Source organism: Marmota flaviventris, chromosome 11, assembly GCF_047511675.1.
Source record: "Marmota flaviventris isolate mMarFla1 chromosome 11, mMarFla1.hap1, whole genome shotgun sequence".
In the NCBI taxonomy this organism is placed as follows: Eukaryota; Metazoa; Chordata; class Mammalia; order Rodentia; family Sciuridae; genus Marmota; species Marmota flaviventris.
In genome coordinates, this window is record NC_092508.1 from 33434613 (window position 1) to 33460118 (window position 25506).

At 37.5% G+C, this 25506-nt stretch overlaps 1 protein-coding gene and 1 pseudogene across 1 annotated transcript in view; both read left to right on the forward strand.

Moving 5' to 3' along the window:
- Positions 1–25354, forward strand: part of Mpp4 (MAGUK p55 scaffold protein 4) — a 40999-nt gene extending 15645 nt beyond the window's left edge. The window contains exons 11-21 of the mRNA XM_027941996.1: positions 134–151; positions 6109–6147; positions 8353–8373; positions 11159–11173; positions 12369–12410; positions 14424–14594; positions 16053–16133; positions 19657–19750; positions 20147–20255; positions 22280–22414; positions 25163–25354. Of these exons, the coding sequence (XP_027797797.1) occupies positions 134–151; positions 6109–6147; positions 8353–8373; positions 11159–11173; positions 12369–12410; positions 14424–14594; positions 16053–16133; positions 19657–19750; positions 20147–20255; positions 22280–22414; positions 25163–25354 (917 nt within the window). The remainder of the gene's footprint in view (positions 1–133; positions 152–6108; positions 6148–8352; positions 8374–11158; positions 11174–12368; positions 12411–14423; positions 14595–16052; positions 16134–19656; positions 19751–20146; positions 20256–22279; positions 22415–25162) is intronic.
- LOC114097915 (endosome-associated-trafficking regulator 1 pseudogene) lies at positions 978–1966 on the forward strand (annotated as a pseudogene).
- Positions 25355–25506: the final 152 nt, after the last annotated feature.

The window sequence follows — 25506 nt, forward strand, 5'->3', positions numbered from 1 at the left end:
CTAAGATTCTCGAAGATCAATTACAATAATATTGGCACTTTGCTTTTCTTAATGTAAATTAATCTGAGAAATGAGAGCATAAACCATTGTGTTCCTTTTTTCTCCCCCTGCTTTCATCATTTGAACATACCAGTGATTTCTATGGAAGAAGGTAAGAAATAACATTCAGGGCAGGAGGATCTTATATTCAAAGTCTCCAGAAATTTCTTCTAGTTTTAAAAATTCATTTCAATTCAGTTCAGGTATTTTTTTAAGCTTCCTATGTACCCATTAGTGTGCTAGTATACAAAGCATAACTATCCTAACACTGAGAAGAATCAAGGAAAGAAAAGTAACATTTATACACAACTCTGAGTCTAACACAGCGCATGATAAGAACCCAATGAGTTGTGAAACTGATCAGATATCTTGTTTCAACTGCTTTTGATGTATTTTATAAAAAAGACACTGCAGGGAATGGGAGAATATCACTACTAGCTACTCTTCTGACAGAGGATGAATATCTAGAATATATAAAGAACTCTAAAAAAACTTAACAAAAAACCAAGTAACCCAGTTAATAAATGGGCAGATGAATTAAACAGACACTTCTCAAAAGAAGAAATACAAATGGCCAAAAATAGATGAAAAATGTTCAATACCATTAGTAATTAGGTAAATGCAAATAGAAACTATAACTATACTGGTGGTGCGGGGGGCTGGGGCTGAGCAGTAGAGCGCTCACCTGGCACGTGTGAGACTCTGTGCTCGATCCTCAGCACCGAATAAAAATAAATAAAATAAAGGTATTGTGTCCAACTACAAGTAAAAAATATTTAACAAACAAACAAAACCCTCTACTGAGATTTCATCGCACACCGTCAGAATGGCAGTTATCAAGAATGCAAACTATGGGAAGCAGTGGCCAGAGGATGAGAGCCGTGGCTGCGACGCGGTGGCCGGCTGTGAGGCCGAGGCCCGGCCACGCCACTGCCATGATGTCGGGCTACTCGCGCCGCCTGGGTGCCGCACCGATGTCCCGGGCCGGAGCCTCGTTGTTCCCCATAATGACAAACTGCTGGAAGACCTTGAAGAGGCAAATCCATTCTCCTTTAAAGAGTTTCTGAAAACCAAGAACCTTGGTCTAACGAAAGAGGACATGACCAACAGCAGAATTTATCCAAAGGAAGCCTCGAGGCACTCATTGGGACTGGACCACAGCGGTCCCACCCACCCGGCTGTGGCGTACGGCCTGGAATATCAGCAGCCATTTTTTGAAGGCCCCACAGGGACTGGCAACATCCTGGATGAGGAGGCGAAAGACGAAAACAGGCGGTGGAATGGGGCCTATTTGCCATCTGCCGTGGAGAAGACGCTCTCCTGCAGGGCCTTGGCTGGCACAGCACCCTGTGCGGCGAGTCCTGGTGCAGAGTTTACAACTCTTGGGGAGTCTCTGGGTGACAGACACCTGCGCACGCTGCAGATAAGTTATGAAACCCTGAAAGATGAAAATTCTAAGCTAAGAAGAAAGCTGAATGAGGTTCAGAGCTTCTCCAAAACTCAAACAGAAATGATAAGGACGCTTGAGCAGGAGCTAGAGGCAAAGAGGATCAAGGAGGTGAGTGACTACCATGACCTGGAGTCAGTGGTCCAGCAGGTGGAGCAGAACCTGGAGCTGATGATGAAACGAGCTGTAAAGGCAGAAAATCACGTCATAATGCTGAAACAGGAAATAAACTTGCTCCAGGCACAGGTCTCCAACTTCAAGCGAGAGAATGATGCCCTGAGGTCGGGCCAGGGTGCCAGCCTGACGGTGGTAAAGCAGAACACTGACATGGCCTTACAGAATCTCCGTGTTGTCATGAATGGTGCACATGCCTCCATAAAGCAGTTGGTTTCTGGAGCTGAAACGTTGAATTTTGTTGCTGAAATCCTGAAAGCGATAGACAGAATTTCTGAAATTAAAGATGAGGAGGAGAAGTCATAAAGGACCTCTGGATGCTCCCAGCTCCGGTGTGCCCTGATCAGCAGTGCTTCATCTGAATGTGCAATTGTGCCCCAAACTATGCCGTCTTCACTCAGCATATTTATCATGAGATATTAATTTCATGACCTAAAACAGTGTTATTGGCCACTCGCAATAAGAGCAGCTCTTGTCCATGAGTTGCATTTGTGGTTTATGTGCAGTCCTTCTTGGTGAAATTCTCAGTGTTTTGTAGATTCAGTAATCTGTTGGAAGAAATTTTTATAAAATCCAGTGAGTTTTTAAATTATCAAACATGAAAACAAAAGTTCTGTAATAAGTGCTCTTCCATTTTCATCCCAGAACATTGATAAATTCAGTTGATTATCTTGACTAGGTAAGTAGAAAAGAACACTTACAACCACCCAGGAATGAACAGCTTGAACAGAGACATGTACCTTTTTGCTGTCACTCAGAACCTATCATAGCCTTCCTGGGGTGGTTTCTATGGTCAGTGGCCCAAGTTCAGAGGCACCACTTGGTGGATGCTGCTATTCCTCCCACAGGGACACAAGGTTGCAGACATTCCACACTGTGATGGTATCTAAACTTGGGCTTTGAGCTTTCAGCTTTGAAAAGCTGTTTTGGCTGGGCTGGTGATTTTGATACACATTTCAAGTGTGGTTTGTACAATGAAGCTTAGAGTTTGGTAGTCTAAAGTGTGTGCAGAGCCTCATCGGGTAGGCATATGGTCTTTGGGCTCCTTATACTTGTTTTACTATTTGGGAGGGCACAACAGGTTTGGGCTGTTTTCCTGGAGATGCTATTTTTTACCTTCCATTCCCCCTCTTGTTTAAATCTACAGGTTTCCTGTTTAAATAAATTCTGAAGTTTTAAAAAAAAATGCAAACTATAAGAAATGGTAGAGAGGATGTAGAGAAAAGGGGACACTTTCACACTGTTGGTGGGACTGTAAATTAGTACAACCCCTGTGGAAATCAGTATGGAAGTGCCTCAAAAGACTAGGCAAGGAACCACCATATGACCAAGCAATACCACTTCTTGGTATTTACCCTACAGAATTAAAGTCATCTTATTATAGTGATACATGCTACCCATGTTTATAGCAGCGCAATTCACAATAGCCAAACTATGGAATCAGCCTAGGTGTCCATCAACAGATGAATGGATAAAGAAAATGTGGAATATATACAAAATAGAGTTTTATTCAGCCATAAAGAAAAATGAAATTATGTCATTTGCAGGAAAATAGATGGAACTTGAGACCAGTATGTTAAGCAAAATAAACTAAACTCAGAAGGTCAAAGGTTGTGTGTTTTTTGTCATATGTGGGAGTTATAGAGGCAAAAGGAAAAGAAAGGGGGGTATGGATCTCATGAAAATCAAAGACGAGCAGTAGATTAAAGGGACCAGGTGGTGAGAGGAGGGAAGGATCGGGGGGAAGTGCTGGGGAGTGATAGTGGCCAAATTATATTGTTATCTTGTATGTATGAATGTGTAGCAAAAAAATCTCATCATTGTGTACAACTATAATGTACAAATTAAAAAAGGGGAAAGAAAAAAAGAAAAAAAAAACACTGCAAGGAGATTGCAATTATTTTCCCCATCTTATGGATGAAAAGATTGAGGTTCAGAAAAACCCCAATAACGTTTGTCAGAAGTTGCAAACAATGTAGCTTCCATCTTATCTGAATGGCCCTGTATCAGGGGCAAGTAGAACCTTCAGTGACTACCTCTTCCCCTTGTCCATGTCCAACCATCCAGATAATGCACTATGACACCACAAATGCACATGTACATGCACAAACAAGAGACCTGAGAACTCCTGAGAGGGACTTTTTGAGAATTATCTCTCAGCATAGGCTCCAGCCTGGGTCCTCCAAGGACAGGAGTTATATATGACACAGGCAGGGAACCAGAGGAGGTGGAAGAGAGCCAAGTCCAGGGTTCGCTTAGGTTTGTGTATCCAAGGCCACGTCAACTGCAGCGCTGTGAAGGGCAGTCTGGCTCTGGCACTTGGGGAGGGGTTGGACTCAGTGGGTGGGCTATCTTAGAGTGGGCCGCCTAATGAGATACACAGACATTTATTTTCCAGTTCAGGAAGCTGGAAGTTCAAGATCAAGTTGGTTTTGTTGTGGCCTCTCTTCCTGGCTTGTAGACAGCCACCTGGTTACTGTGTATTCATGTGGCCTTTCTTAAGTACATACTTGGGAAGATAGATATCTATGGTCTCTTCATCTGCTTCTAAGTCCTTTTGGCATTAGGCTCCATCCCAAGGACTTCATTTTACCTTAATTATCTCTAAAAGACCCTATCTCTAAATACAATCATGTTGAGGGCTGGTGCTTCAACCTATGAACACGGTGGGAACTAATTCATTCTGTAGCACCCACCCTAGCTAGTAAGTAAATCATACACTAAGGCTGATTTGGGAGAATAAAAGCAGTTCCCCTATCCTAGATTCCAGAGTCACATGTCAGAAGAGCCTCAGGGGTCCTTGTGTGATCATTGGAGAATCATTTCTGGTTTCTGTACCTATGTTGTAAAATAGAAATGACAATTGTAGTTTTTATTTGCTTTCAAAAAAACACTTTAGCTCTGACCTGTTAATATAAATGGCTAATCTGGAAAGTAATCTCTAAATGAATAAAAGCTTCCATCTTATCTGAATGATAAGATGCAGTCATACATGTACCTAGGGTAATGATGTCTATCTCATCCCATAAGTTGTTTTTAAGTTTCATTCTTTAATTCTCTTATATATGTGTCAGCTAAAGGTAAAATCAGCTACCATTTATTGAGCACTTACCATGTACCTGGGCTAAATATCTCAGCTGTGTCACTTGTTTATCTGTGCTAGTCTCCATGAGAATATTACTTCTTAAAATTTATCATGTTTCATATTTTATTTAAAAACAATAATGAATGATATAGTTTTTAAGGCAGTGGTGATAAGTGTTACTTTATAATATTATAGATTGTTGCTTAGACTTTGAATTTTGGTGACATGTATAAGACTCATTTATTAAGCCACTATTTGTTTTGAGCATCTGGGAAGTGCTGGGCACTATGCTAGGCACAAGATATACAATGCTGAAAGAAAAAAAAAAATTCTCAGGAGGCATTTTCAAATCAACTATTTTAATCTTCAAAAGTAAATTCAAATTAATGAATAATTAATCTTATAGCTACTATGTGCAAGGCATTGTTCTGAGCTCTGTAGAGTATGTGAAAACTAGATAGTGCCTGCTTTCAGGGAACATTCTAGGAGAATAAGTAAAACAAACAGTCAAATGGTTACATTACAAAAGAAGAGATATATAGTAGTCCAAGTTCAAGGTAGTTGGAAGAACATGCTGTGGAGGTTTAGAGAAGGGTATTTATTTTAATCATTGTTTGAGGTGGGCCTTGATGTGTCATAGGCACAGGGAAAAAACAACATACACTAAGGCACAACAGAAAGACCCATGTGGTGAGCTCTAACAGTGATATAAGAGATGTAAGGGGAGATATGGACCTTCTAACTGGGGTCACATGATGAAGGCTTTTGAGTGTTAGGATAAGTGTTTTTAAAAATAATTAATTTTAATTAGGTAATGCAACAGCAGAATGCATTTTGATTCATTGTACACAATTGCAGCACAACTTTTCATTTCTCTGGTTGTACACGAAATAGCATCGCACCATATATGCAGTCATACATATACCTAGGGTAATGATGTCTATCTCATCCAATAAGTGGTTTTTAAGTTTCATTCTTTAATTCTCTTATATATGCGTTAGCTAAAGGTAAAATCAGCTACCATTTATTGAGCACTTACCATGTACCTGACATTTTCATGAACTATCTCAATGAATCTTATTCTGTATGGTATTATTTCCCCCATTTATGGCTTTGAGATAACTGATTTTCTCAGCATTGACAATCCAATGCTCCAATATAACATTTTATGTATTTTGCCTTCTACGTTACACATTTTCATCTAATACAGTAGAGTCCATTTTATCTCACCAAATAAGTGATAGTTCCACAAACAACATTGTAAGGTGGTCTCAGTTTTGTTGACACAGCCTCTACATGTGGAACGCTGTTTTTAATGCTGACATATTATTAATTCTCTTTCCTTTCTATGCTCTTTTTATAGAAGATGACATGAGGATTGATGAGAAATGTGTGGAAGCAGGTAACATTTCCTCTTGATTGATTCACCCCCAGAAGGAACATGAAGCACTTCAGCTATAGATTATCTGGAGTAGAGGTGGTAGAAGAGGCCATAGATCCTTCCTCTAGAATTGACATGTAAAATGACCCCACCCCTGTTTTTGTGGCTCTGCACATAGAAGGAAAAACACAGTTTGGGGATGTCTCTAGGTCCCCACTAAACTTCTGGAAAGTGTTCTAGAAAGCTGCATCTTGGAAATGACCTCAGGAACACGTGCTAACAATCAGCTTACCAGACAGTGGAACACTTGGAACCCTCCTCCTCCTCCCTGTGTTTTTGCGGAACAGCATAAAATCTGTGATACCAAATGTGTAGAAAGCAAAACACATCTTTTTGTCATTAAGTTTGATGCCCCATCTTCTGGTAAATTCTGGTATAGATAGGTAGTAATGGCTTCCAGAATTTTGAGAAATGTATGAAAGCTTTTACATTTCTATATTTCAGGTTTTCTAAAAAATTTGGAATTTTTTTTTTCAAATTTAGTGGGTGGTACTAAGGTTGGTTCAAAAATCACTAGGGTTTTTCTGAAAGTCTTTTGCCTGACACATGAATTTGTCTTCGCTTTATGGGTTAATCTAGGTTTTAGAAATGAAAGAACTATTTCAGAGATTTACATATATTTCCCAGAACAACTACAAAATAATGCTCATGCTACAGTTAGTTTACCAAGTATGCATTCCAGTTTTTAAACTTGTGGTAATATACAATTCCTTTCTGTGCAGTTAATCAAATTTTTATTAAGTAATCTTTTCACATCATTCAAAAGTTAAAAAAAGAACTGCAAAAGTGTACTCGGTAATAAGTTTCTCTTTCCATTCCCCTACTCAGTTTCTTTCTTGAGCCAATAAATGTCATCAGTTTCTTAAGTATCCCTTTTCTTCTACACTTCAATCTTGTCTCCCCAAACATGAATGCACACATCCTTTGATGATATGATATATACACTGTTCTGTTCCTGGCCTTCTAACTGTATATCATTTTTTTTTTTTTCCCTTTCAGTACTGGGGATTGAACCCCGGGCACTCTACCACTGAGCTGCATCCCTAGTACTTCTAAAAAATTTTTTAAAAAATATATTTATTTATTTATTTTTCCCTTTCAGTACTGGGGATTGAACCCCGGGGCACTCTACCACTGAGCTGCATCCCCAGTACTTCTAAAAATTTTTTTTTTTAAATATATTTATTTATTTATTTTTATGTAGTGCTGAGGATCGAACCCAGGGCCTCACACATGCAAGGCAGGCGCTCTACCACTGAGCTACGGCCCCAGCCCCTTAAAATTTTTAATTATAAGACAAGGTCTTGCTAAATTGCCCAGATTGGCTTCAAACTTGAAATAATTCTTCTAAGTAGCTGGGATTATAGGTGTGCACTGAAGTGCCTGGTTAACTTCATATATCTTAAAGATGATTCTATCTCATCATCTTTTAAAAATTGCTTATTTGTAGATATTTGAGTTGTGTCCATTTTCTACTATAAGCATTGTTACAATGAATAGCTTTATAGATATGTCATTCACACATGTATACTTAAGACGTACCATTGCCTGAGCCAAGGATATATACACTGGTAATATTACTATATCTTTCAAATTGTCCTCCATATAAATTTTTACTTTTGTAATCCTTAATCCCTTTTTAAAATGCTAACAAGAATTGTTTTAATGAAGGAAGAAGCTGGTTTCTCTCATGCTTTCTCAGTCACCTGATCTTGCTCAGTCAAGACATTCAAGTGCTCATTCTCCCTTTCCTTGCCTGTAGCCCCCAGCTCTGCAGGCAAAGGCCTCCCTCCCACACATGCGAGTCTTCCAGAAGCAAGGTGGTGCAGTGTACAACTATCCATAGGGTTTTCCTGTGACATTTCACTTTTCCCTTCTCTCTGAGCCTCTTTTAAAATTGTGTTTTACTTATTCTCTTTTGTTTATTTTATTTATTTATTTTAAGTTCCGGCTACACCTCTGGTTGTCATTACAGTCCAACTAGTGAATATTATGTATCTCATTTAAGACATCTGTATATGATTTAGAGATACCACTGTCTTGACCTTGATAAAGGTAGCATAGGCACAAAAGCATTAGCCAGGCAATTAAATTATTAAAGTATAGACTCAGTGTAGATAGTAATATAATAACCATTTTGCTTTTTGCCTCCATGGAAAACCTTAGATGAAGAAACATTTGAATCTGGTAAGTGAAAAATTTGTACTGAATTTAAATATATATTCCACATTTTAATATAATTTAGCCATATATTTAGAGATATGATATAATAATTGTTTAGATATAACAGTAAAAATAAACATATGAGATGATAAACATGTTAATTTGCTTCACTGTAGTAACCATTTTATTATCTGTATATATTCTTTAACATGTTGTAAATCTCAAAAATACAAGTTTTATTTTTAAAAAATCAACAATGTGGTTGTGAGATATAAGTTTTACCTTAACTAGTGCTTCTCCTAGAGTCAATATTACCCTCAATTGGGCATTTTGGAACTCTGTGGGAGCATTTTTTGGCTGCCACATGGATTGGGGTCCCTCCCAGCCTTTACCTAGTAGGATCAAGAATGTTAAATGTCCTGCACAATGAAGGGTCAACTCAAGACCCACATATCTTCCTGTTAGGCAAAACCCATTACCAATCTAATGGAAAAGCTCTTTACTACACGATAGTAAGTTTTCACAAGTCAACATGAAGGGCCCAGTGGTTCAGAAGATGGTCACTCTAGAGAGACATAATGACATTGCCTTAGAAATTATAAAGTCCTTTATTCCAAACTTTCTGTCTACACTACATGGATAGTAAATAAATTGGAAAGTATGGTATCTATACTGAATCCATTTTCTTCTTCCTTAATACATTACTTGTTATTATTGATGACACCTAGTAAGTATCAAGGGTCTATCCAGCAAAATAATGTTGACCCCATTTGTAGCAAAATATATCCCACAGGGAGGTTTATAAAAGCTGGCAACCTATTGGGGCCTGTTAACATTACTTACCTGATTCCAAGTATATTACATTTCCTCATTTTCTCTATTTCATTGGTCTCCAATTGCTTTGGTATATTATCCCTATTTCAACTAAAGCAATTTCCCTTTCTTATCATATACAAGTCAATCTGGTCTGTTATTACTTGGCAGAATACTTTTGATTCTAGTGTCCACTTCTTTCCTTTTCTATTCTTCTGCACTTCCTATAAAGAATGTTTTCTTGATCTTGATTCTTTTAAATCTATGCCTCTTCATTTAAGTAGGTATAAACATCTACTAGTTTTCTATGTCTTTTAGAGATGTTGCCCATAAATTTATATTTGGTATATATACTTTTAAAATATAAATTACTTCCTTTTGTTTTTCCTTTACATTATAGTTAGAGCATTGTATAGGTTTTTAAAGTTACATGTGTGGTAGATTATATCACCGATGAATTATATTTCAAAAAAAATTGCTACAAATATTAGTTATAAAAAAGATAAGCATTGAATTAGGTAGAGTTTGGAACCACTCACTTAAATTAGCCTAGTTATCATTTATATTATTTCTAAAATTTCCTGTATTTCATGAGATGGTTGGTCTACTGGGGATAATTTAATTATTTATACTTGGGTCAGTGTTTGGGATTGGTTTTGTTTTTCATTCCTCTGAGTTATACCCATCTTTCTTTGTTCTGCTCAACTCATTGTGTTGCTGGAAAATACTCCACCAGCTAAGGCTGTGGCTGAGGCTCAGGGGCGTTATTTTCAGGGTCTGTGAAAGCTAAGCCAGTGTGTCATTGTAGGTAAGACCATGATCTCATGTCACATTGTCCAAGTATGAATCCTGGGTCCATTACTCATTAACTCTGGCTAACCTTCTGGTGCTTACCCCCTCTGCCTTCAGATTCCTCATCTCCAAAATGGGCAGGGGATGTAGCTCAATGGCTGAGTGCTTGCCTAGCGTTCACAAGGGCCTGGTAACACATATATACACACACACAATGGGAACCATAATTAGATTATTTGCATAAGTAAAGTGCTTAGAATAGTGTCTCACCCCCCACCACCTCCACACTTAGTAAATGCTACATGAGGGTTAGTTTGGTGTTATTATGAAATCTTGTTCTTTAGGGCAGTTTGTGGCTGGTTCTTTAAGACCAGCCCTTCAGAGGAAAGCATGCAGTGTAAAGCACTCCTTTGAAAGCCTCTCAGTTGAAAGAGAACTCTCAAGAACATGCTGAACTGGCTCTAGTAGGAGCTCAATTAAGGAACAATTAGCACCCAACTGGTGTATTTTCCAAGTAGATAACCCTTGGCATTCATTCATGGTACTTACTCCTGTTACCTAGACACTCACTTAGTAGCAGTTAAGGTTCTTCAGTTTTGATCTCTGCATGAGGTATAATGTGACTTCCTTAAATTTCTTTGGGAGGCTCATTTAATTAAGAAGGCCATTTAAAAAAGAAAAGAAAGTACAGCTGTTTAAGATGTCTAGACAACAAAACAGTTTGCTTCATATTCAGTTCCCCTGTCTCCAAGGGGTCAGTTGGAGATGGAAGTGTGTACATTAGACCAAGGAAGGGCTAAGGAATGATGATGATCAGACCAGAGGTTGGGGCAGCGTCTGTCCCACCCCTACCCTCATGTCCTTTTTTCCTCCCTTTCACAAGGTGCCACAAAATGGCCTCTGGGAGAGGAGAGAGAAGCCTCAAATCCATTGCCTTTAATGGGTTGTTGTCTCTTTCAAGTCTCATCTTGTACCAACCCACAGAGTCTTCATGGATCAAAAGACTTCATGGAGAGTCTCAGAGGCAACTTGCAGAAAAAATGGTTGTCCCTCAGGGGTAGAGTGAGGTCAGATGAGTGTCCTAGGCCTTACCCAAGTTAAAACTTTTACTAATGGTGACATGAATGCTGTCATTTGCCTGTATTTGATGGCTAACTTGGCTTAACTTTTTCACGTCTCTTTCTGCACTTGACCAAATACCCAGAGGAACTTTCAGAAGGTAATTGTTCATTTTTATTTCCTGGGCACACTAGACAGAGCTCTGTTTAAAGTCTTTCAGTGTGCCACAAAGTGAATAATCGACAGGATAACTTCTAGGATGAGGTGTTGATATGTTAAAGGTGAAATCAATGATAAAATACTCAATTTCATAGACTGCATTTTAAAACGAATGATGATTAGAGCACTTACCTAACATGTACAAGGCCCTGGGATTTCCAGTACTGCAAATAAGTAAATAAATATAAATGATGGAAGTAATTAAGCATTATTAAACTATCTCTCAGTAGACATTGTCTTTTAAACTTATTGAGATGAAAAATTTACTTACCAGCAGATGTAACTAATATTGGTATGTCTTTTTTGTATTTTAAAATGTGTATTTAAAAAATTTTTTAAAAATAAAGATTAAGAAAAAGAAGGCTGTATATGTCAGTTCATCCTATGAACAAATGTTTTTTATATGTTATTTAATGAGCAAAGCAGAGTTGAATAGATGACAAGAAATTTAAGTACAAATAATTTGGAAATGACATTTTTAGAACATTTTTTTATGGAGTTTATAAGTTTGTCCAAGGACTCAGAGGAAGCAGAAACAGGTTTCTGAACTAGTTCTATATGCTACAGGTCCCAGGCACAATTTTCCTTACTTAGTCTTATAGCTTCTTGGCAATAAGAAAACAAGTGATCATCATAGAACAAGGACCAATTTTATATAGAATATTAATTAAGATGGAAAATAAAAGCTCATATTTAGCAAAGAGATTAATTATAGGACCTGTAAGAACTCTGTATCAGCAAGTTAAAGACAAAAGCCAGTTTCTTTCTTTTTAAAAATCAGTTTTCTTAGGATATGTTCAAAAACGAATACCCAGCTTTTGTGTTTTTACTATGGCTCCATCTCTTTTCTTACATCTTTAAACAAGCCTAATTTTTTTTTTGTTTTTAACCATACTATAAAAATATTTCAGTATAATACGGAAGTTCTGAAGAATGTTTTTCTATAGTTTATTGAGTGAGAAAAAAAGGATGGAAATTGCTGAGAACAATCTTAGAAAGCCACTCAAGAATCAAGTCAACTGTGCTGTCACCTAATAAAATGACGTCACTTGACAATCTGAAGATGATTTCATGCATTGGTTCTAAGTAAACTTCTCTTTGTCCTCATATTCTGTTCTTGCCATTCCATGTCCCAGACAAGGAGGAATTTATTGGCTCTGGTCAAAAGTTCTTTATTGGTAAGTGATGATTAATAAGAGGTGAGTCTTAATTGTTTTGAAGTGGTATTCATATCAGCCTGGTGTTCTGCTGAAAGTTTCTTTTGCTGGTGGACATTTCCAAAATTGTTCCTTGCCTGTTTTCCATCTGTCTACTTTTTCTTCTCAGTGCTCTGATCTATTATTCATTGTTAGTCTTTTAATTTCCACTAGGTATCTCCTAATTATTTATGAAACATACTTCTTTTCATTGTCTCCAAGTCTGTTCCACAACCTATTTATCCTTCTAAAGAGACCATTTCTCTAATTACTAAACTCTCCTTTTATGGCCACATTTCTATATGTTTGTCACCTGGCAGAGCTTTCTGAAGGGACCAGGTATCTCTCATTTAGAGCTACTCTGGGCTTCCCTCTTCACAAGATAGGAGAGAACCACAGAGCTGCAGTCTGTAAACCAGAGTGTTGGCTCCCAAGCCTAGATGCACTTTGAAATCATTGGGGGGACCTTTAAAAAAATAAGTGGGCCCCCTTTCTGTACTACTTCCAGAATTATCAGCCCCAAAGCCATTAGGTAAGGTAGAGCAGGGTAGGAAGCAGCATGAAGATGGAGAATGAGGAGCCTGAGTAGAGCAAGGTGGAGGGTATCTGTGCAGGGGATGAGGGCGGCCTGATGCAGGTGGTCAGTGTCAGAGGAAATGAGGATGGCAGTTGTCATTTGTTGGCCTCTAACACTCCACAACCTTTACAAAGATGCCCACCTCATCTCTCATGGGCTGACACTTTCTGTCAGGCTGCCACTACTGTTGGTCCCATCTGACACAGGTGTTCTTAGCTGATGTAATAAGTAGATGTATTGAGAATCAGAATGACAGGGTTCTTCCTGTTAGAAAAGGGAGTCGCAAATAAAGGGGAAGGCCGCAATGAATCCTGTGGTTTGAACTCATTTCATAAGCATTGGTATGATCTTATGACTTTCAATATGTATAGGTACAAATACAAATAGTAGCGTGTGTATATATTACACACACATATGTGGTTTCTAGTTGTACTGCTAGAAACAGCTCTGAAAGTACCAGAAAGCTCTTTGATTCAATGGGCAGACAAAGCAGGATTCTAGGAGTTTGGAAATCAAGATGAAGAGGTCCAACTTTTCCACTGATCACACAGTCCTGAGCAACCCAGTTAATCTGAGTCCTAGTGTATTCACCTGAAAAATGTGAACGAGAAGCCTGTCCACCCTGGCCCAAGCCACTATCATCTCTTACCTGGACTAGAGTGGTAGCTGCCTGACTGCTCTCCCTGAGGCTGACTCACTCTCTACAGTTTGCATCCTGCCAACAGCAATCAGAGGAATCCTTTAGAAACAGAAATCAAATACAGTCACAAACTGTCTCTCCACTGTCCAATGGCTTATACTTGAACCACATTCCAACACTTCACCAACTCGTGCTGTGTGATCTGCCTCCAGCTACCTCTCCAACCCCATTTCCTCCTACACTACCAATTACTCTCTGCCCTGCAGCTATCCAGGCTTCCTGGCCTTCCACAAATGCTGCAAGTGCAGTCCTTTCTCTGCTCCTTTGATTTTCTGTTGCTTCAGCCTGGATTGCTCTTTCCCTAGATGCTTCCTTAACTGGCTCCATCTCTGCATCCAGACAGCTGCTCAATGCCAACTTTTCAGATTCTTGAACTGTCTGAAAAAGCACCCCTGTCACTCTGTCTACTTACCATTTTCTCCAAGTATTTATTTTGGTTGTTATCATCTATTTTTGTGTCTCCTCCTCCATTAACATAGGTTTCAAGAGATGATGGGCTTGGGCTGGTTGGTCACACAGCTCCAGCACCCAGTGCAAATGCCTGGCACATAATGGATGCTGGATGCAACTTAGATAGCACATGGGACATTTGGGTATTTTCCCTTCACATTCTTTCTTATTTTCTAACTTCAGATAGATATCACAGACATTACGTGCTTCATCAGAATTGAAGCTCCTTCCCTGCAGCTCATGTTCTGTGTGTTTCCATCCTCCCCAGCTGGTTTCCGCCGCAGCATGCGCCTTTGTCGAAGGAAGTCCCACCTCAGCCAGCTGCATGCCACTGCATGCTGCGCTGGCAGCTGCTACAATGCAGTGGGTGCCCCTTATGAGGAGGTGGTGAGGTACCAGCGACGCCCAACAGACAAGCACCGCCTCATAGTGCTTGTGGGTATGTCTCAGTATGCTCTGCCTCTACTTGTCATTGGGGAGTTGCCTTCTAGATTTAATTGTCTTGCATTGTGAGTAGTAGAAATCCTTATAGACCTTTATATAATTCCTTAAAAAAAAAAAAGTCTGTTTCAGCAGGGTGTGGGTGGCACACACCTGTAATCCCAGAGATCTAGGAGGCAAAGGCAAGACAATTGCAAGTACAAGACCAACCTCAGAAATTTAGGAAGATCCCATCTTAAAAACAAAATAATAATAATAATAATAATAATAATAATAATAATAATAATAATAATAATAAAAGGCTGGAAATGTAGCTGAGTGGTAGAGCACTCCGGGTTTAATTCCCAGTACTGGGAGAGAAAAAAAAAAAAAGCTTATTTCATATTTGTGTTTATAAACAAAACTTTATTGTAGCAAGCTTTTGGGAAAATATACAATTGAATATGTTATGCCATGTATGAACCTAATAAACCTAATTATTATGTTCATATTATGTATGAACATAATAAAAAGTTGTGTTAGGACAAAGTCATAATTGAGATTTCTTCTGTCTGTTTTAGAAGTTGTTCTGTAAGCATACATTGTTCTGTATGCCCCCAAACTGGATCATTAATCTGTGTTAGGAAAATAAACACTTAAAGTTGATTTCCCTAAGAACTTTGTAACCATTTCCTCCAGAAAAGTGGCTGAAGTCTTCTGTACTCTATTTTTGGGACTAAAGAACCAGGCAAATGTTGAGCTTGAGTGTCTTGCTTTTGTAACCAAGATCGCTACAAAGTTAGCAGCTTATATCTTACTACCATTTTCTGTTCAGCTGTGAGCAGGGCAGGCCCCTGCAGGGCAGAACATGTCATAGAGCCAGTTATCTCCTTTGCAAGGAATAGTGTAAAATGAAAACATAAGAGTTGTTTGTTCAAATTATTAGGACTTCAAGGTAGAATAGCAAAGCATTAATGCAAGTAAGGTATCCTAAGCATGGGCCCTCTGTGCTCAGAAAATCAGCCCTGCTTCCAGTTAGACATATTTTGCTGGTTTAACTACCAGTCAGAAATGTGCCCTTGAATTCCTTAAGTCACAGAACCTATGGCTGTCTGATTTCTGACTGTGATATATTAGTAACTTCATTTGAAGAAGAAAGGCAGGATGTCTCAGATTATCCTAAATGAGACCAGCAAGTTCTCACAGCATCCAACATTAGGAAAAGTTCACTGGAGTAACAGGCGCTTGCAATTCCTTACCTCATTTCTGCATGTTGAAGCAGTGTGGGTTACTCGACCGGTCACCAAGAAAATTCCCAAGAGTTTTATTGATTCACAAGAAAGGATGTTACATAATTTCCCCAAGAAACATTTGCTCTCAAGTTTCTTCAATAAAAGGACTGAAATAATGACCTTAGCACATAATTATTTGTATGCACATCTAATGATTTTCTGTATGTGACTCTTTTTATATTTAGGACCTTCTGGCGTTGGAGTCACTGAGCTGAGAAGACAACTTATTGAATTTAATCCCAACCATTTTCAGAGTGCTGTGCCACGTACGTTTGGTTTCTGTTTTAGCAGTTCATGTTTTGGTAAAACTTTATTTCAAATGTCTCAATCTTACTTAACCATGTCATATTGTTGTAAGACAAGGACCTGAACAGACACTTCTCAGAGGAGGACATACAGTCAATCAACAAGTACATGAAAAAATGCTCACCATCTCTAGCAGTCAGAGAAATGCAAATCAAAACCACCCTAAGTATTTCTAACTATATACTGGCATTTCAGATGGAGAGGCTTTTCAAATGTGACTTTCCATTTCTTAACAGTAATATAAATGACCTCTCAGGAAAACGAATATTTTAGCAAAAAGGCTAAAATATCTTATCTTCCTGGCACTGTTCTTGGCTCTTGCCTATCTTACTATTTTTTTAATCTAAAAAAATAATATTTGCACATATAACTTTATGTAAATTTTAAGTATGATTAAACCACACATGGTGTTTTTAAAAATCATATTCTCTTATTACCTTTTACCCAGGGCTCCTTTATTTCTCATAAGCTACCTGTTCACCACTACCACCTCCCAAGATGCAATCTTTCAGATTTTTCTATATTCATTATCCAGTCAGAGTATGTTTTCTAAGTTTTAAGATATTTGAGAACTGTACTTCTAAAAAATAAGGTATTATTATTATTTGCTTCATTATTCAAAAAAAAAAACCTTTAAAATCACTCTAAGAAACTCAGTTTGGTTGCAAAAATATAGAAGACAAAGACTTAGAATTCCTGAGTTCAAGAAAATAGAAAGTTTCTAATCATATATAGTCTATTACATGTAAAAGGAGGGTAAAGTTTTAACTGAGGCACTAAGATGTAAACTTTTAAGTGAGGAATGTAGAAATTATTTAAGCCTGGCGCACATATAAGCAGAGTGAAAGGGGGCAGGAATAGAAATAATGGGAGATTTTAAGGACACTTTTACTGGAGAAAGCCATGCTGTGGGATGGCTTCCAGGCCAATGTGAGTGGGAAGAGCATGTGGGTGTGGTGTTTCCCCTTCCCTTCAGAACAGGAGGAAGGAACATAGGGAGACTAATTTAGGGAGCTTTATATGTGCTCCCTACATGGAGGGAATGTGGAGGGAGGAACACAGAAGACTGATGTTAGAATTATTCCTGAAAAATCTAAAGGACAAGAGATTAGAGCAAGAGGCCAATGGTGACTTTGGGAAATAGCTGCCTGTGTAGACAGGCAAATCTGGGTAGATGGTGTGGGAAAATGTCAGCCTGGGATTATTTTAGCACCTGCCCAAGAGGAGGCCTCAGTTGAAAACCAAAAGGGACTCCCAGACGCATCAGAGTATAGAAGGAATTACACAGACAAGCTGGAAAAGAGATTGGATTTGCGAGCCCCAGTTGTTGTGTGGGTGGTGATGGTAGGGTGGTAGGGTTTGCAAAATAGTCCAATACCTCATCTATGAGAGAAAGAGCCAGATTTAAACATCTGACAAGTCTAAAGGGCAGCCTTGGTATTCGTCAAGTGGAAACTTCTCTGACCTGTTTTTCCTTTCTCTGCCTGCACTTTAGCTTTGGAGAGTTATAAAACGGAGGGAGGAGTGGTAGAAATGCAATGAAAAGAAAGAGAAGAGAATATTATTCCCTTTCTTGACCTCTGGCTTCTCTAACTTCAGGCTTCCCTCTGTGCAACACATTTGAGACAGATGTGAAGAAATGCCAAAAATATAAATGCAGCTCATAATTTTGATTATTACATGGAAAAGGAATTTAAATTATTAAATTGAATCTGAATGAAGAAAATGTAATTGTGGAAGGAATGATGGTAGACTTTAAAAATTGTTTAAAATTAAACCTAAGGCTGATCAGAAAAGTCTGAGGAACTACTAGATTTTCTTCCAAGGCAACGGAAGGTCTTGCTTCCCAGAGGCAATGGGAGACCATCAATGTTGCTTTATGGTCCCACCCCATCAGTTGTGTTTTGTGAAATATCGCTTACATATGCAAGAGCAGACATTAATCTCAAAGACAAAAACTAAGAAATCACCATTTTTCAGTAGTCCAGATAAAAGCAAGATGCCCACAGATCGTAGAAGAATTTTAAGGGGCATGGATACCTATCATTCAAAGTGAGGGGAAAAAAATGCCCATATTTTGTTTTTTTAAGTTAGCTGAACAGTTTTAAACTTAAAATGGCTATCCCGCTTCTGTATTAATTTGTGGACTTTAACCTACTTTATAAAATATCAGTCCAACTGAAAAAAAGGAGAAGGAGTCATCTTAGAGACTTGAATGAATAAAAAACAAAAATGACCCCAAGATGGCATTTACTTTTTTTGAGCCACTTGAAGGTCTGTAACTTTGATCATTTAGGGTGTGTTTCCAGCTCTGGCTTGGTCATTTCCATGTTTTGATATCATCAGATATTGATCCATTTCATCTTTAAACTTTATCAAATGCAAAAACAGAAGTTCTTTATTAATAAGGGAAGATTTTTGTAGTGGAGAGTAAGGAACTAGCTTTGCAGCATGTGGGATACAGAGTTGGAACTGTGTATTATTCATCTGAGTTCTAAGAACCTAACATGATATTTGGAACACAGAAGGCCCGCAGTACACATTAGTTGAATAAATGGATGAGCAGACAATAAGTAACTCACTTTTAGGTATTTGATGAACTCCTATATTTTCTACCAAGTGTTATTTAAGTTGAAGATTCTAAAATTAAAGCAGCCATATCAAAGAATCAGACTGAATCTAGACTTGGCCTAACTTTTCCTTTCAGTCATCTCCAAGAATAATCACCATACTGACTTGGGTACTATTACATTTCATTTGAGCAAGACTGCAGAATGACATGGACTTTTTCCATTTCAAATTTGAGACAATCTGGTAGAACAGAAAATAGTAGTCTAGGAGGAGGCAGAATACCTAGGTTCTAGTTTCACCTTCACTTTTCATTAGTCTCATGAATGTGAGAAAGCTAGTTACTCTCCCAAAGCATGAGTTACTTTTCAGGAAAATATAAATAGTAACATTCATCTAGCTAGGAGTATGGGGGATGAAATGAAATAATTAGAAAGGTACTATCCAATCGAAAGGTACTGTTGGTATTGCTAACTGGGAGTATACAGGAATTTTAGGGTCCACACATAATTAATCATTGTCTGTTTTGACTAAGGGACTTTCTCCCCAGTGCTGGGAATTGAACCCAAGCTCTTCCATAGGCTAGGCAAGTGCTGTACCACTGAGCTACATCCCCAGACTCCTGTTTTGAATTCTAGCAGGTGTTCTGTTAGGGCCTTCTTATCCTGGCTTAATACCAATACATTCTTTTCCACACTCTGAGCACTCAATAAAGGTTTATTGATTGTTTATGATATGAAAACTTCTTTCTTATCACCAATTCAGCCTTCCTCTTTTTGGTTTTTGCATTTTACTTATCTGTTTGTTTACGTATTCACTTATTTGTTTTGATCAAGCTTCTTTATCCAAATGCATATCGATAACAAAGCAAAATATTTTGAAGATTCTGAAAACTTTCATTCCTCTTTTTCATAGATACTACTCGATCCCCAAAGAGTTATGAGATGAATGGGCGTGAATATCACTATGTGTTGAAAGAAACATTTGAAAACCTCATGTATAGTCACAGGTAACGTTCAGAAGCTAATTTTTGCTGCTAGTTGTTTGAAATTTAAAATGTTTGACATTCTCCATTTTTTAAAATGCATTTTCTAAAGCTCCTCGGGGAAAATTCCTCTGATCTAAAGAGTTAAGTAAGGAAATGTACATTGATACACTAGTACACCAGTCCATTGGTTTTGGAAAGGGGGCAGAATCAGGTTGCAAAATTTAGAGAATCTGAGGAAATAGTTAAGACCTATGTCTTCTAATATATTTTCTCCCACCGAGTATCCACTAATTATTTTCTTTGCAAGCAAATATAAATCTCTATATTTATATTCAATTCTATTGGAAATTATTTTCATGTTACTACTATGATTTTACTTGTAGAGAAGTTCTTGTTTCCTTTGTTCTACCCCTGCAGGATGCTGGAGTATGGTGAGTACAAAGGCCACCTGTATGGCACTAGTGTGGACGCTGTTAATGCTGTCCTTGATGAAGGAAAGGTCTGTGTCATGGACTTAGAGCCTCAGGTGGGTGTGTGTGGCAATTTTTCTGATCGCCCCAAAGTCATGAGTGCATCACCCATGTTATGCACATGCTGCAGGTTATAGCTGAGACATTTATTCTGTTAGCCTTATAAGACCCCCTCTCTAAGGACGAGGTTGTTACTTGAAGTATCAGTTCCTAACATCTTATTCTCAGTTATGGGAGAACTCTTGCTTCTCAGACACAAGAACAGAACTGAAAAGTTGGTCATAAAGAAAATTTAGAATCTTTCTTGCTTTGACCTTCATCATAAATGCATCAAGGTAACTTCTTGTGGAAGCAATAACATGTGGCTGTGTACAAGGAGGGTGAGGTTCCTAGGTTTTCATGTCTTTATTAATTCTCTGAGACCACATGTAGAGGAGCAGGGGTGAGCAACATAGGGTAAGTTCAAGAGCATGCAAGGAATAGGTTCACTTTTTTTGATTCATATTTTCTTAGTCATTTAAAAATATAAATTGGCCAACAAATATATGAAAGTGTTTGACATCCCTAGCAATTAGGGAAATGCAAATCAAAACTACATTGGCATTTTATCTCATCCAGTCAGAATGGCAATCATTAATAATACAAATAATAATAAATGCTGGTGAGGATGTGTGGGAAAAGGTATATATTCCTACATTGTAGGTGGGACTGCAAATTAGTAAAACCACTTGAAAAGCAGTATGGCATTTTTCCAAGATTGTTTCATTTTTCATTTAAAAATTAGGAAGGAACCACCACATGACACAGCAATCCCACTCCTTGGTATTTTTCCAAAAGAACTAAAATCAGTATTCAATAGTGATATAGCTACTTCAATGTATATAGCAGTATAACTCACAATAACTAGGTTATGGAATCAGTCCAGAGGCCCATCAATTGATGAATGGATAAAGAAAACATGGTGTATATACACAACGGAGTTTTACTCAGCCATAAAAGAGGAATGAAATTATGGCATTTGCTGGAACTAGAGAACATCATGTTAAGTGAAATAAGCCAGACTTATAAAATCAGTGTTGAATGTCTTCTCTCGTATGCAGAAACTAAAATAAAGGAGAATTTTTTTTTTTTGTGTGTGTGTGTGTGTGTGTGCAGAGTCCCATAAAAATAGAAGGGAAGTCAGTGGAGCATTGGAAGGGCTTGAGGGGGGGAGGGAGGGTAAATGGGGAAAAGAGAGGAATGGTGGAATGAAATTGTCCAAATTATGCTATGTTTAGCATAATTTATATATATGTGTGTGTGTGTGTGTGTGTGTGTGTGTGTGTGTGTGTGTGTGTGTATATATATATATATATATATATATCTCACAGTGAATTTCACCTTTATGTATGTCTATAATGCACTAATTTAAAAAAACTATAAATAAGTAGAAGAAAGACTAGAGGAAGGGGAACAGAGGGAGGAAGAAGAGGAAGGAAAAGGGAAGTACTGGGGACTGAAGTAGAGCAAATTATATTTCATGCTTATATGATTATGTCAAAATGAACCCCAATGTTAGGTATATCTATAATGCACTAATAAAAACATTAAAAATATACTTTGTATGCTAGAGAGAATCAAAGGAAGAGAGATTCTTTTTCATTGGGTCAAAGCCAGTGGTCAAGGTGAAGATGGTAGCAGTATCCAACATAAGGTGATAGCAAAAGGAAAGAGAAATGAGGGTGAAACAGGGTTGACTCATCTTGAGTTTCTGTCTGTGTCATATGAAATCATATATAGGATCCTATTCTCAGTAAGATTCTGTCACATAATAGAACTTAATCAGCTTGTAAGATTTACGTAGCAAGTCATAACTAGAAAGAGGAAGAACCAGGATTGAAACTTAATTTTGATTCTTGAACCCCATCTCCCCCATCTCTTAATTATTAAAAAACATTTACTATTTTAGAGTTGAGGAGTTGGGAGTTCATGAGACTATTAGTTTATTTCTGGTCTTCTTAGAAGTTTTGAGAATATTCCTGTTGACTCTAGGAAGTTAGGAGTCTGGTTTTTAAATGTACATTCAATTTTTTCTTTGTAGGATATTCAAGCGGCTCGAACCCATGAACTGAAGCCCTATGTTATATTTATAAAGCCATCTAGCCTGAGTTGCATGAAACAATCTCGGAAAAATGCCAAGATTATCACTGACTACTTTGTGGACATGAAGTTCAAGGTAGATCAACTAAAAAAATTACTGTATTTCTGTCAGTGATGATGAGGCCAGGAGATCCAAGCCAGGTTGGGCTGAGCTGAAGACCTTGACCTCATTGTCCTACTCACCCCTTCTTTGATCCTTTCCCCAAGAGTCCCTCAGAATGGTTCAATAAAAAATAAATAAGAAAATAAAAATCATTGTATTGCTTTTACATGATCCCCATATCAAAGAATGTAATTTTTGTTCCTAATGAGTAGTGCCCTTATATTTTATTCTTTTTTACTGGACATCACTTATAGATATTTAAATAAAGTTAGTAAATGCTATGATGCTTATTTTTGGGGGTCTAGTTTTTTTTTTTTAAAAAAGACCCTCATGCCACAGTTTGCAAAGCCAAACAGAAATGGGTATGTACAAGCATATTTATATTTTGAACAGATCATTTATTTTTACTTGGACATTAATTTTTAAAAATGCTTTAGTGAATGTATTTTTGTAATATGAAGTATCTCACAGAAACTTTTTAAAAAATATTTTTAGTTATAGACGGACACAATACTTTTAATTAATTAATTAATTTTGGGTATCAAGGATTGAGCTTAGGGGCACTCAACCACTGAGCCACATCCCCACCCATCCCTATTTTGTATTTTATTTAGAGACAGGGTCTCACTGAGTTGCTTAGCACCTTGCTTTTGTTGATCTGGCTTTGAACTCTCCTGCCTCAAGTCTCCCAAGCCTCTGGGATTAAAGGCGTGTGCCACCCATCCAGCTTACTTATTTATTTTTATGTGGTCCTGAGGATCGAATTCAGTGCTTTACACATGCTAGGCAAGTACTCTAGAGCTCAGCCACAATCTCAGTCCCTAATAAAAACTCTTATTAATGATGATAGCAATAATAGAGAAACTAAGCATACATACATACATACATGTATGTATGCATGTATGTGTATATTTAAATTAAATCCACTTGAGATGTTTTGGGTCCTAAGATATGATACATTAAAGTGCATAAATCTTATGTGTACAGCTCAATGAATTTTTACATGTTGTATGCACCCTACAACCATCACCTAGACTAAGATATTATACTTATTTGTGTGTGAGGGAAGTAAAAAATGCACAACATAAAACCTACCTACCAGCTTTACCAAGTGTACAGTTCAATAGTGTTGAGTATATTCACATTACTGTAAAGAGTCAAATATTTTTCATCTTGCTAAACTGAAATTAAAAATATGACTACTTCACAAATTTCCATGTTATCCTTGCAGAGAGGACATTGCTAATCTCCATACTATTATATTATTAGTATATGTGCTGCCAAAGTAAGCACAAAGTGGCTTTATATTACCTTTCATTTTTAACTATTTTTGTCATCATATTTTTTCAATGAATATTAAATTTGCCTTTTGGACTGGAGTCCATGAATGTATTTTCTTGAGTCTTTTGGGCATTTAAAATTGTGTTCTCACCGGGTGTGGTGGTGCTTGCCTGTAATCTCAGCTACTCAAGACTAAGGCAGGAGATTGACAAGTTTGAGGTAATTTAGTGATATCCTGTTTCAAAATTTAAAAAAAAATGTAGTTTAGGGGCTGGGGCTATAGTTCAGTGGCAGAGCACTGGCCTAGCATGTATGAGGCCCTGGGTTCAATCCTTAGCACCACATAAAAATGAAACAAATAAAAGAATGCTTTCCATCTACAACTACAAATAAATAAATAAATAAAAATTTAAAAAGTTTTAAAAAGGGACAGGTTTATTTAAAAAAATGTAGTTCAGTGGTAGAGCACTTGTCTAGTATGTGTGACGCCCGGGGATCCTTTCCAACACTTCCAAAAAAAGTGTGTTCTTATTTGTAGCCGTCTAAACAAATTAATAAAATTATTTCTGGATCATGAGTATGATTATCACCTTGTAAAGAAATACTGCCACATATTTCTATGCCAGCATTTATATGTGCATTTAAGATTGCATTGGCAACAAATTGTGCTATTCTAATTGTTGTAGACAACTAAGAAAACAACAGCAATGAATTTAGTGCCTAGGGACAAATGAAGGCCAAATGACCTTCTTTTAAGGACCATTTCACAAGGGAAGAAATAGACAATATTATAGGTAAATTATGTCATTATAGAACAAAAGGTAATTTATGTATGCCCAATGCAATAGGAATATGTCAGACTACCCTAATGTCGCAAGTGGTCATTTTGTATCTGCAAAATAATGTCATTCTTATTGGGTTAATGTTCATTTGAAATTTACATTTAAATTTTATTTAAGTGGGTAATTTTCCTTTGGTTTTATGCCACATATGGTTTGAGAGCTTCAAATATGTAGATAATGGAGCAAAATAAGTCTACATGGGAAGTTGAGGAGTAATTTGTCTATAAACTATTCCTAAAATTTGCAATACTGATGAGAGAGACATTGAGTAAGACTAAAGGTCAAATATGTAAGTTTTGTAATATAGAATAGAGGGCATTTATTTAACATGTTTTTTAAAGAGAGAGATAGAGAGAATATGAATCTTTTTTGTAGATGGACACAACACAATGCCTTTATTTTTATGTGGTACTGAGAATCCAACCCAGGTCCCACCCATGCTAGGCGAGTGCTCTACCGCTGAGCCACAATCCCAGCCCCTATTTAACATGTTTTTATAAACTACTTCACAACTGAATGTGACAGTATAACAAATTGTGTATTATTTCTGTGTCACTAAGTCTGTGCCATCAATATATATATATTTTTTTCTCTGAAGGATGAAGACCTACAAGAGATGGAGGATTTAGCCAAAAAAATAGAGATTCAGTTTGGCCAGTTTTTTGATCATGTGATTGTGAATGACAACTTGCAAGATGCATGTGCCCAATTGTTGTCTGCAGTACAGAAGGCTCAGGAAGAGCCTCAGTGGGTACCAGCAACATGGATTTCCACTGATGCTGAGTCTTAATCAAGCCTCCTGCTTAAAACTGAAGTTTTAATATTATACCCTTGTTTCAGAGATCTGAAATGACAGTTGCAATCTAAAACAGTATTATTTGACCCATTATAATGTGTACAACTTGTGAAGTACTGTAGTTTATTAATTATTATTATTTTTTA